At 41.6% G+C, this 13,432-nt stretch overlaps 1 protein-coding gene across 1 annotated transcript in view; it reads right to left on the reverse strand.

Moving 5' to 3' along the window:
• The window catches only part of ACOT12 (acyl-CoA thioesterase 12), a gene marked incomplete at both ends in the record, with an annotated part of 32,833 nt that extends 25,900 nt beyond the window's left edge, over positions 1-6,933 (reverse strand). The window contains 2 exons of the mRNA XM_080638345.1: positions 4,198-4,267; positions 6,798-6,933. Coding sequence (XP_080494471.1) covers positions 4,198-4,267; positions 6,798-6,933 — 206 coding nt within the window. The remainder of the gene's footprint in view (positions 1-4,197; positions 4,268-6,797) is intronic.
• Between the last annotated feature and the right edge of the window lie 6,499 nt (positions 6,934-13,432).

Here is a 13,432-nt window from a genome sequence, read left to right on the forward strand (position 1 = left end):
TCTATGCCAGAACTTCAAATGTATTGTTACCAAACACTAGAATGGGGAATAGGAAACCTGCTCCTTTACAATACCAGACACGAACAACCAATTACATGGAAACTTTCTTCTTGTTCACATTCAAGAACAGAAGTGGAAGCCTTTGAGTACAGGGGGGAGGAAAATGGCTATAGAAAAGAAGACCATATGCAAATACACAGCCCTCACTACCATTTGAAGAATATATTCAGATGGAACTGTTCCATCATTGTAAAGAAAAAGCACAATCATTAATACGGTAATTCTAAATTCACAGCTAAGGGAACCACCAGAAAAAGGAGAATATGTTCATAGTTGTAACACAATATTTATGTCTAAGTTTGTAGAAGAAGTTAACATTACAATGTTGTAAAGGCTTTAGAAAGGTTCAAGTCAAAACCCAGTCAAGTACCCTGAAACACCTCTGAAGGCTCTGTATTTATCATAAAACTCCCAAGAGAGAGGACTACAGTAACAGAGCAGTAGTGGTAATGATAAATACACGGTGAGAAAAACACAATATCCTAACTGGACAACCCGCACAACTAAATGCAACATATGCCAATAGTGAGAGAGGCCTTCCTTAAAAGAAAGAGAATTCAGAGTCTCTACAGATGCATGCAGGGGATGTCATGGTCCCTGTCAAAAATACCACAATACTTGATTGTCCATGAGGTCCCATCAGGGACTGCAAAGGTCTCAGTCTCAGGCTTACTGGCCTGTAAGTATTCTTCTGTACAAAGATTGTTTATTTCACCTTTGTCAGTGACACCTCCCTGGTAACCTCTATTCCTCTGTGTGAGAACATTGCGTAAGAAAGGTTGAGAAAGGTAAATTTGGGTCTGTCTGATGATGAGAAAGCTGCAGGGTGGGAACAACAAAACAAAGCTGGATGTGATCCCACTGGGCCTGGGACAGCACTGCAACAAAGCAGGTCTGGACTTCACCGGCATCAGACACCCTGACTGACTGGCACCTCCATGGTGCACAAAGCAGTCTGTGCAGCTGGACTCACATTTTGTTGTAGAAAAGTGTACTCCTCTGGAGTCCATGGCCAGATCAGAAAATGAAGATGTCAGAACTGAGATGGTCAGACACTATGACAGTGAAATGTCTTTTCACATACTTTCAGGAGCTGTTTCAAAATTAAATGGTTTACATTATAGCACATAGTCTGACTTTGGACTTCGGACAACCTGATTTATTTGGGCATTTAAATAGATAGGTAAGGGCAGAAGTCACAGACCACCACTTACCTATGCAGAATCCCCAAACAGATATTCATCTGGCATAAAGCAGAAAGCTTTTAAAATGTAACAGACTGACTGAATATTATTCACATATGGAGCACTAACAAAATTTAAATACATTTAATTTAAAATCAGATGTTCTTACTACCACTGAACTGCTGCATACTAAAACAACAAGGAAGAGGTGTTTATTTGTTATTATGGCATAAAATTGAGGTTTGCAATAAAGAGATTTGTGGAAATATCTGTTTCCATGTCAACCGAAAACAAATATGCACAGAAAAGTTAATCCTTACAGAACATTTGGTAACCTGAGTTAGGTAAATGAAACCTTGTAGTAGGTAACTTACAAAACATCTTTTAATTTAGAGTGAGATACAAGAGCTCTCTTATTTATGCAAGATGTTTGTATAATCAAAATGATCTGGCAAAATTTTGGAAATTACACAGTAAACTACAATAGGAATGTTAGAGATAACCTGAGCCTGAAAAACAATTACTGAAATCATTTCACAGTTACTAGGCTTGAGCCTGAATTCGTGTTAAAAATGAAAAATTGGTACCACAAGAGGAAGGAGGACTAGAGACATATTTGGAAACAAATTTGGAAGGAAAAGTATTTTCATTATACTTTTGAAGCTCTGCTCTGATCTTGGAAGCAAGAGAGAAAATTGTGCTGAAGCTACTGAAGTCTGAAATATTATGCCTGAAATATTATGCCTGAATTCATTTGTAGGACTCTCTGATTACAGTTTTCACAGAGAGGATTTTTTTCCTAAGGATAAATAAAAACTCCAAAAAACCAGAAATGAATTACATGCAGGACAAACACTTTAATTTCGTAAACCTGACCAAAAAACTCTCTGGAGTTCTAGACTAAGAATGACAATGTTCACTTCTTTGTTACTAGTTCTAGTTCTCATCCTAATGGCCACTAGTCTAAAAATCTGCTGTTCAGAACTGTTTTAAACTCCTGCGCTGCAAACAGTTTTAAATTGACATCAGCTGTACATCCAACAGCCAGCATTGTTTGGTTCAGTCAGGACAACTGCATGCATGTTCATCAGTGTAACCCACAGGCTCATTCCATCTAAGCACTCACTGATTTCCAGATTGCAAGGTGTAAAAATAGGTAAAACCTACAAAGTGATGGCTTTAAGTTTCTCTAAAGATATGGCTTAGGAATAAACATGCAATTTCCTCTTACAGTGTCTTTTATCCTTTGGAGAATAATGAAAAATGGTTAAAACAGAAGTCCTGTATTATCTTGTAGACTCCTGTAGTTTAAGCCCAGCTAGCAGTAAGTACCATGCAGCTGCTCTCTCACTCATGCTCCGGGTGGGATGGGGAGGAGAATCAGAAGAAGATCAAATACATGTGTTGAGATGAGAACAGTTTAATAACTGAAATTAAGTAAAATCTAATAATAATAGAAATTATAACAACAATAAAAATATTTATAATAGTAATAGGTGTCCTGGGTTCAGCTGTAACAGTTATTTTTCTCCTTCTTAGTAGCTGGTGCAGTGTTCGTCTTTTGGCTTTAGTCTGAGAACAATGCTGATAACACACCAATGTTTTAGTTGTTGCTAAGTAATTCTTATCCTGATCAGGGACTGTTCAGTCTTTCACGCTCTGTCAGTGAAGAGGGGCACAGGAAGCCGGGAGGAAGCACAGACAGGACACCTGACCCAAACTACCCAAAGGGGTATTCCATACCCCGGCACATCATGCTCAGTATAAAGACTGGCGGAGGTCACCCAGAAGGCCCAGATAGCTGCTTGGGTTGGGCTGAGTACCAGTCAGCGGGTGGTGAGCAACTGTATTCTCTCCTCTTATTTCCCTTATCATTATTATTATTGGTGGCAGCAGTAGTGATTTGTGTTATACCTTAGTTACTGGACTGTTATCTCAACCCATGGGAGTTACATTCTTTCAATTCTCCTCCTCATCCCACCAGGAGCTGGGGGATGAAGCTGGGGGGGAGAGAGTGACTGACTGTGTGGTTCTGAGTCACCATCTTAAACCACGACAACAGGGAATGACCGGAAAAAAAATAAGGACAAATTCAGAAAAAACAAACGATGCACAATACAATTGCTCACAATCCTGTGACTGATGCTCACTCTGTCCTCCAGCAGATACCTACCACTTCCCCAGTTCCTATACTCAGCATAGTATTCTGTGGAACGGAAAATCCCTTTAGATAGTTGGGATCAGCTGTCCTGTCTCTGCTCCCTCCCATCTTCTTGTGCCCCTCCTGGCAGAGCATGAGACTGAACAGTCCTTCATCAGGGTAAGTGCTACTGAGCAACAACTAAAACATCAGTTACCAGCATTGTTGTCAGACCATCAAGGTTACCAGCATTGTTGTCAGACTAAATCCAAAACACAGCATTGCACCAGCTACTAGGAAGAAAAACAACTGTCCCAGCTGAAAGCAGGACATTGACTCTGTCAATATTCAGTGATCACAAATGCAAAATATTTTTGTTTTGTTACATGCACACGTTTTTCTAAAAGAGCTGAAAGAGATGTTAAGAAATAAACTGAAAGAGCATCTGCAACAGAAGAAAAAAAATCACACAATAACTGTTATAGGCATGTATTCCTTATTTAACAGAGATAAGTAACAGACTGCAGCACTGCCTTTAACTAGAGCCAAAGATCACTTGTCAATCAGTTTCTTACGTGGCATCTAGACTGTCAAGCCAAAGTAACTGCAGTTTATTTTTTATGTGTGAAACTGAGCTCTTTTCCAGGTGGGCCAGGCTATCATAGATAGAAAAGAGCAGTTTTGAGATATAGCCCCGGGACTCCAGGGAGGCCACTCGCCTGCTATCTCAGATTTTATAATGCCTCAGTTTATCTCTGCCAAATAAGAATCTCTAGAATAAAATCATTTGACTGATGTTAGCTGGTTTTGTACCTGGCAGCCTCTTCAAACTGTATGTCATCCATAGATGCAGTCACACAAGAAACACCAGCATGTTTCTCAGCTTCAAAAGAGACACAGGGACACACAGTTACCACATTGTTTGCAGCAAGCTATTCACCTATATACTTTTGCACAAGAGACAGAGATGAAACACAATAGATCCCACTTCTTTTGATCACCTTAATGCAAGCCTGCAGTAGGCCTCTTAGAAAAAGAAAAGCTAAGTCAATAGTTATCATGAAATCAGATGAGGCTAACTGATGATAATGTTCCTTCTCAGTTTGAAAAGCTCTAAGGTCTGTCTGTAAAAATGAACATTCTGGTAACACAGCATCAATAAGCATCTTACAGAACAAAAAGAGTCACATAGCACGCCTAAAGAAACCTTGGCAATCTCCCTCAACACAAGATGTCAGGAATATTGGCTGTGTTAAACCAGTGTGGAAGTTTCACATCAGTTGAAGACTCTCAGACACAGGAGGGAGATCTACTGGTTTATTAGCATGGTCACAGCAGTGGAGAGCAGGTAAGTGCATCCTCAGTGCTGTACTAAAAATACAGGAATTACAGAAATACAAACAAGAAATACAAATACAAGAATTAAAAAAAAAAAATCAAATCTGCTTATTTAATTTAAAATAATTTTACCAAAATATGAATTGCATTCTTCATCTCCTAGGAGGCATTTGACTATGAAAAACAATGCACTCTATTTGCTAATCTGGAAGTTAATCTGCAAGAGCTAAACATCTTTACTGTTAATATTTAATAGGCCAATAGTTACCTTTTTACAGCAAGTTATTGTGATTTATTATTTATCTGACCATAGCAGCCAGAGTTCCAAGTCAGAGGCTAAATCTCCTCTGGGGAACACTAGGAGCTGTATAAACACAGGGAAGCCCTGCTCCAAAAAGTTCCACAAGTAAAAGGCAAAACAGAGGACTAGCATTAAAGCTAGAAAACAGCACTGCCCAACAGGCAGGAGTTCTCACACCCAAACAGTCCAGTATTTTTAGTGAGCATCGCAAGCAAATGCTTGGAGGAACTGGAGAATGGTCAGGAGTTGCATCAGTATGTGAGGAGTTCCTTTTGAAAATACAAGTGTAAAACACAAAAAGGCACTTACTAGAAACACAGCAAACTAGCAAACTGGGATGAAATGGAAGAGGTCACAGATGACCAAGAAGGTGGACTTGTCACTGCAACAGGTAATATAAGATGATGAGTAAGCGATAGTTATAAATAGCCTCAAAAGTAAGGAAGAAGCCAGCCATGTACTGGCTGCAGCACACGTAAAGCAGGGTATGAAAATGAAAGGAGGAAGGTGCAAATCCCAGGCACTTGCAACTGCATCAGCTGGCACTAATGCGATTGAGAGATGGTAAAGCCAAACAAATCTGCCTGGCATGTTGAGTTTCACTGTGACACAAAAAGTAAACTAAGAAAAGAACATGTTGAGATCCCCTTGTGTGCCACAGAATTAACCCTGAGGCATGAATGACTGCTGCTGCCCTAAGCCTAACCAAGTAAAAGCAATTATGAAAGTGAGCTCTGGTGACAGATTCACAGCTGATGAAGATCATCACAGCTTAAACAAGGTCCAAGGGAGCAAGGATGAACTGCTGTAGCAGCTGGGGCTCTGCTACTTCAGAGCTGTGGCTTGAGTTCAAGGCTTGTGGAAATCAGCTCAGTCCCTCCACAGAGAGCACTCTTACAGGCTTAATCACTGAAGGGCCAAAACCAAATGGTTCGGTACTAGAATAAAAAAAATACACAATCATATCGTGAAAGTCGGTACATGCCAGATACATTGCTGCGTGGGACAAACTCTCCAGGATCCAAACTCTGTAGAGGTCGAGTGGGACTGTGCAGTGAGCTCACCGTGGTCACTGCATCACATGGAGACTTGAGTTCTCCAAACACACCCGGTATTCTCTGCAAGACTCCTTATAGGCTGCTGATATATGCAGTTGTACTTGGAAATGGGGTTCACTGACAGCAGAGACAGCACACACTTGGGTTTTCTTAGGGCTTTAGATGTGGCTTTTGCTTCCACAAGTTAGCCGAGGAGATTTAAAAAGTTTTCTAAGCTGAGCTACACAAGACACAGAGTGCTCTGCCTGTTGGTTGGATTTGTGGTTGTTTATGTTGCATAGTTTTTTTTCCACCTGTGTGTCAATGTTTTTAAATTAGTACTTTTCTTTCTTCTAGTGTTTTTCTTTTGTTCATCCTTTTTTCCCCTCAGCTCCTGTGGTCTTTAATTCTCATTCTAGCCGCCTGTCACCCGCTAAGATCTGACACTCCTATCCAGCTCTACGGGCTTTCTCACTCCCCTGATGCCTGTTCCTAATCTAAACCCCCGCATCTCACATGCTTCCCGCGACTTAAACTTTCCCTCAACCCTCCCCTCAGCCTCTCCAAGGGCAAATTTCCACCTCCTCCTAGCCTGTCATGGGCAAATGCGGGGACGGTGCTACCGTTTTTCTAGCACGACGCTGTCTGTCCCCACACAGCCGACCAGCTCAAGGCGCACTTCTGAAGAGAGACGGGGAAGCCAGAAGCGACGCTCCCGCCCGCCGCAGTCCCTCTACCTGCGAGGCAGGCAGTGGCGTCCATCCACTTGAGTAGCTGCCCAGCGCTCAGCTCGCCGCGGTGGTCGGCGTGGGCCGGGAACACGGCCTGGCACATGCAAACATCGCTGCACCCAGCCGCCCCGCGCCCTTCCATGGCGCCGCGGGTGAGGGCGGGCAGGGGCGGCCGAACCTCCCGCTGGACACGGAGAGACAGCCCTGCCCCGGCTCCTCTGCTGCCTAGCGGACTGGGGCGGGACCTGCCCAGGGCTGGTGGAATCGCCGCCTCCGGCGGGGGATGAGCCGCTGCGGGGGGGCGGGAAGGAGCCGTGCGGCTGCGGGCAAACGGGTGGCTGGGCGCGGACGGCTGCACCGCGAAGCGAACGTGGTCCCGCAGGGGCGAGGAGGGCGGCCCCGTTCCCATCCCCGCAGCTCCTCATGGTCTGCTGCCAGCCGCCATGGTGGCGCGGCAGCCAGGTGCCTATGCAGGGGCTGCCGGCGGCTCTCGGTGTGCGCTTTGCCACTGAAATTTTTATAATCGGGCTCGGATTTATTTTTCCCTTTTTCCCGTCACCAACTTGAGAGCCTTGCAGATAGTCCCAGGGTAGACACGTTCCCATCTCCAAGTGGGGAAGGTGCCATGGCCTGGTGAACCACTGCCACTGTTGGTACATGTGTTGACACCTTCCTTGGTGGCTGTGGCTATGGCCCTGGTCACGTATTCCTGGAGGAGTTAACTGGAGACCTCATTGAGGGCTCCTTCTGTTACCTAGTCCTCTTCACATGGCTGGTGACATACTGCAGGATATTGACACTTTTTCAAACCATGAAAATGCAAGCACTGCTGAAGAATCATAGAAGCATAGCATGGTTTGGATTGGAAGGGACTGTAATAAACTTAAATGTTTAATTTGCTGATCAAGTAAAGTTTGTGTATTATATGGCTGTAGGTTTTGTAATATTGATATTGAGTGAATGAATTTAAGTTGTGTGTAAGTGTCAAACTGATACAGAGGACTTGATATAAGAAACTCTAGTGCCTGGGAAAAATAAAGTACTTAAGTCTGTGAAATTTAGGGGCCCCCACTAAACATGAGTTAATTGTTTTTCTAAAGTATAGCATTTCACACCATCCTTTCTACTTATCAGACAGAGCCTTCCAAACATTTGCTAGCTTGAGATACTCCTTGCTTGCCCTTTCCTGCAATAAATTTTGCAGGAAGGTCACCCTGTTCTAAATCTTTGCTAGTTAACAGAAGAATCACAGATACGGTTGGTTTCAGCTAATTGTGTAACCACTGGGGCATCCAACTGTGCCAAAGGTGAAAAGTTTAAGAAGAGGAAGACTCGTTTACTTCATCTTGGAAGACCCCTACTCACAAGAGGAAGACTCATTTACTTCATCCTGAGACCCTCGCCCACGACCACGGGGAGGCACTGCGCATGTGCAAAGGACCTTTTAGCTCATTATAATATGAAGCGGGGATAGATCATGAATATGTATAGGCGTGTTAACTTTAGAGGATAAATGTCACGGGAAACGACACTGTGGTGTGCGTCTTTGGTGGAGCGGAGACTCCCCTGCGCACCCAGCGCTGCTTGCTTATTGCCTCTTACCCTTAACAATCTAAGTAAAATATTTGGAATCAGTCATGGCTAAGACTGAATTTTTATAACAGTACCATAAAGCTCATCCAGTTCCAACCCTTGCCACAGGCAGGGATACCTTCCACTAGACCAGGTTGCTCCAAGCCCTGGCCAACCCAGCCTTGAACAGGGAAGGAGTAGGAAGAATAGAGCAATTGCTTTTGAATCAGTTAGGAATGTTGGTGTTTGACTACTGCCACACATAACTGCTATTGAAGGCTCAGCCATGTGGAGAAGGCAGTTTGTAGATGCTCGCTGCCTGGCCTTGTCAGCTGTGGAGGCAGGGCTGGTTGGTGGAGCAGGCGTGTTGCTTTGACATAGCAGTGTGTAACTTGTAAATGGTCTTTAATGAAAGACTCCAAAGCTTGTATTTGACTGTGTGCAATTTTCAGCCCCTGTAAACAGCATGGTTTTCAACAGAACAGCAAAACTATTTGTAGGCTTTCCTTACAGCCTTTCCTCTTTTTACCGTTGAACTATGACTTGTTACCTACCGTTCTAATGACACGTTTATTAAAAAACATACAGCAGTGAATTTATATAATGAATATATGTTCATTTTAACATTGCTGAAGATCCAGCTTTAACCTGTAACAGCCAGGAAAATCTGAATTTCAACCAGTCTGCCTCACCAAGATAAGAGTTTCTCAGTGCACTAGTGATTTTCTTCCCACATGACCTGTTACTGTCATTGCACTATAGCAAGATCTCTGTTTCATTGTCACATACTCTTAGCGAGAGACAGGATTGCTGTGCCATCACAGTAGTTACATTGCAGAGAAACTCAGCATGCTATGCTAGTCTCTAGATTTATTTCTATTCTGTTGCTTCAGGAAATATGTCTGTACTGATTTCTCTTTCCTTTTTTGACTGGCTTCAGTGCAGGCAAGGCTTTCTCAGAAGTGGCAGCAGCATACCTCAGTCTTGCTGCCTGAGCAGGATTTCTAAACAGTATGCAACCAGTATTTTCTCCTTACTTGCCTGCTCAGTCCAGATGACAAAACCTCAGGTATCAACTTCTCACACCATGGATCCTGGATGTCAGAAGGAAGAGTCTTTAAAGAGAACTAAACATTTTCCTATTAAAAAAACCAACAACAACAACAACAAACCAACCCTAAACAAGCAAAAACAAAACCAGAAACTTGTTTTGCCTTCCTAGGCCAGTACTTTGTAAATGCGTTTTCAGGTTTACCTTGTCCTGCTCATTGACCAGGCTTTCTCAAAGATAATGCTTATTTTTCATTCTTTCATAGGTAACTTTAATCTCCATTTCACATAGTCCCAGTGATCAGTGTTTGGCCTATAATACATGTTATCTACTGTAAGATTAGGTTTTACAGAGCTGTTAGTATCATAGAGATTTAAAAGTCAAATCTCAATCTACTCATATCTGAAACTTTCTGAATTATGTGGAGGAGTACATGCTTGGGATGAGTGATCAGCAGACCTCTCTTGGGCTGTATGGAGGAGTTTTGGAGAAGCAGAAAAGGTAGCCTCTAGTTTCCGTTGGGGTAAGGGAAAGCTGGTATTTGAGAAGCATACCTATTAATTTCTAAGGGAAGGATATCATTCAAAATATGTCCGGTAGAAGCAGCAGCTGCACTTCCAGAACAGGAATGGCCCCCCAGGATCCAAATGAACAATGCATATGGTTTACGCTGCTTTGGACACTTGGCAAAAACACCTGGAGAGTGAGGCGATGAACTTGCAGCCTAAGATGTCCTTTTCCGAGGACAGCCTCAGCTTTTGTAAGCTGTGTTTCTCCTGCCCTCCAGCTCCTCTTCCTGGACCCTGCCGGCTGAGTTAACAGACTAATGCAAGTCTTCCAGTTGGCTTCAGTGACTCCTTTCTCTGCAGTCATTATATGTACTCCTTTAGCTTCACAGTCTCCACTGTAGTAACACTATTTAACATTCTTCAATGTATTTGTCTTCAGAAAATACTTGCAACATCAGTATTGTTCTCCTCTCACAACTGGCCCAAGTAATTTAATTTCTCCCAGAAGAGAATCTGTGCTTTTCAATGGTTTTGAGTTGAAAAGTACCTTTTGTGGCACAGTAGCGTGTACCACCACTTCTGGCATCACCACCAGCTGAAGGTAGCTGGACCAACACTATGTGGCTTAGGCAGTCTTCAGGAAGCATCTTTGTGAACCATCGGATTTCTCATTATTGATGCCCACTGTGAACAAATGGTTAAAGGTAGATGGGGGATGCCTTACATCCAAACCCATACATCACTCAGTCACCAGCTTTGCTGAAACTGTTATTGTGAAATGAGAACTGGTGGTGGATTAGAGTGAGCTCAGCTTTAAAAGTTTGGTTAACTGACTAAGAAATTGACATCCCTTCAGCACTGTTGCTTGCTTAATGCAGTTATAAAAAGTTTTTGTCAATAAATGATTCCCACTTAATGGCCTGCAGCTTCTCCTGCTGAACTGAAATCGTAAAAACAGCAGCAACAACAGGTGCAGTACTGTTTTAAATAAAGCGAAAAACCAGAATGAATGTTAGGTTATAATCTTCTAATAACATGCATTTGTAATTAATTGAACCAACATAACTTAAAAAGATTTGTGCAGCACAGCAGCGTATCTCATGAGCACTGTGAAGAACAAGACACAGTGCAATGCCTGAAGAGGAACTGTGCTGGAATAGGTAAGGTATTTTATTAATAAAAGATGAGCTCAGTATTAGATGTGATTAAATCTTCTGTAAAGTCATCAGAGCTAGCAAGTACTGCAGCAGCCAGCCAGCTAGCAGCCCACCTAGCTAGTAGTGTAACTGATCCAGACCTGCATTTCATCTGAGCTAGAATTTATCCTGAGAAATGGTATTGAACAAGGGGTTAGCAAAGAATCAAAATTCTACAGAAGGCCATCATCTAGAATTAGTTTTTGTGTTTCTACCAAAATTTCTTCTATATTTAAACAGATGAATGCATGACTATAAAGCTTTAATGTTCCTTGGAAAATAAGAGACTAATGTGCTAATTGTGATACTGTTAACACCTTCATAATCTCTTTTTACCAATGGAGTCAGCAGCTACAAGACATAACTCCAAAATGGATCTTTTTGGTGATGTTTTAAATACAGATGTCACTTACTGCAGTAAATCAACTACACTGTAGAGCTGTGCATCTTTGTAGACTGTATATCTCCATATTCTTGAAACAAAGGTATTACTCTGTGAAGTTATAAATGTTTCAGATTCGTATGGTTCTTCCATAACCCTAGTTATTAATGGGAAAAAAGGGGGGGGGGGCTTGACACCGCTTGTGAAAATACAACTAATTCTTGTAAAATGAAACTTTATTCTAAAATGTATCCAAAATTGCAAGACACGAGCACCATTAAACAGATAAATAGACAAATATTTATGTACAGAGAACATCAAACACAGAACAGTTATTAATATAATTCTTATACATTTTAATGAGCATCAATAAAACTTTACAATTTAAAGAAGACTTTTCAGTTGCAAAACAGTTGTAAAATCATATGTATAAATTATGTTTACTACAATTCCAATAACAGAAGCAAAGTAAAATACAAAAATAATAATCAATACTGCAAATTCAAATACAAAACCCAAAGTAATGCTGCACAGGTACATATGTACACTGGATGAATTCATGCAGCTAGGCAGTGCAACAAATTAACTGCTGAGTTTAACTTACCACAAATGGAACAACCATGTTGGCAAACAGAAGAAAATATATTTTTGTAATAAATCATAGTGCATTTTGAAGTTAGACTTTATAAAATGATTGTTGAGTGATACACTTCTAAAATTCCCCATGTGATCTGAGATTCCCCAACTCCTCTCCTGCAAAATAAAATACAAATGACAAAAGCTAAAAAAAACCCCACTATAGTAGAGAGTCTGATCTACCGGTACCATCTTGATGTTATTTTTTTAAATTCTAGGTATCAGACTTGTTTGCAAGTGCCCATGTCCACAGAAACATGTATTACTCCTTGCTACCACATGTAAATCTTCATGCTCCAATGCTATCTCCATAAACTGAATCACACAGGAGGCTTAGACTGCACTGGTTCAGAGACACAGCTGAGCCTTGAAAAAAAGAACTCTTGAATCCCTGTGAAGTACAGACAGAGAGTAAAATGGAAGGTAGAGAGGCCTTGTTATTCCTGAAGCTCCTATCCCCAATTGCTTTAATTACATAAACACAGATAACATAAGAGGATTTTATGGCTTGCATGGAATTTCTGCTGATTTGCTGGGCAAGCGCAAGGCCCCTTCACAGTGCAGAAGGCTACAGAATGTTTTGCTTGGTGAAAGGAAGCCTCAGGTGACCATGTAGAAAAATACTTCTGTGGTGAAAACAAGTTAAAGAAGCAAAATCAAAACAGAACTCCTTGAAAACTGGTTTCTTGTGTAACTGCAATACTAAAACATGGCTGTTCAACTTTCAGTGCTGCATTGGTTGAACATGTAGATATAACTGACGTTCATACCTCATTGAATATTACTGGTTAAGTGTCAAAATTAAATGAGATACAATTACACAGTCCTTAAAATCTTAAAAGTGATAAGCACGCTCAGTGTTTTTACTAGGAAGTTACTGCTAAAACGCTACGTTTCTTTGCTGAGAAGACATGAATTTACAGCAGTCTGTAAACTACCGAAGAGTTGATCCCTGCATCCTTTGTGCTCCAAAACCCCCTTTCAAGCCATCACTAACTTTCAAGTTAATTGAAATTTAGAGCAAAAAAGGGATGCAGAAAAACACTTGTATTGGGTAAACCATGTAGCAATTTATACAGCAGCATTTCTAAATTTCCAGCATGCAAGTACGTGTTAAGAGAGAGGCTAAGAGATGGCATGCACTGCAGCGACATGTCATTGTGCTTATGTCTGGTAAGTATCCTATGGCATTTTCACCTGGGAAAAACATAAAGATTAGGCCCAGAAGATTCAAAACAGCCAGCATGAATGAAGCCATCAGCTGCTATTTTGAAAGTAAATATTTGTATTTGTAG

The sequence above is a fragment of the Psittacula echo genome (genome assembly GCF_963264785.1).
Source record: "Psittacula echo genome assembly, chromosome: Z".
In the NCBI taxonomy this organism is placed as follows: domain Eukaryota; kingdom Metazoa; phylum Chordata; class Aves; order Psittaciformes; family Psittacidae; genus Psittacula; species Psittacula echo.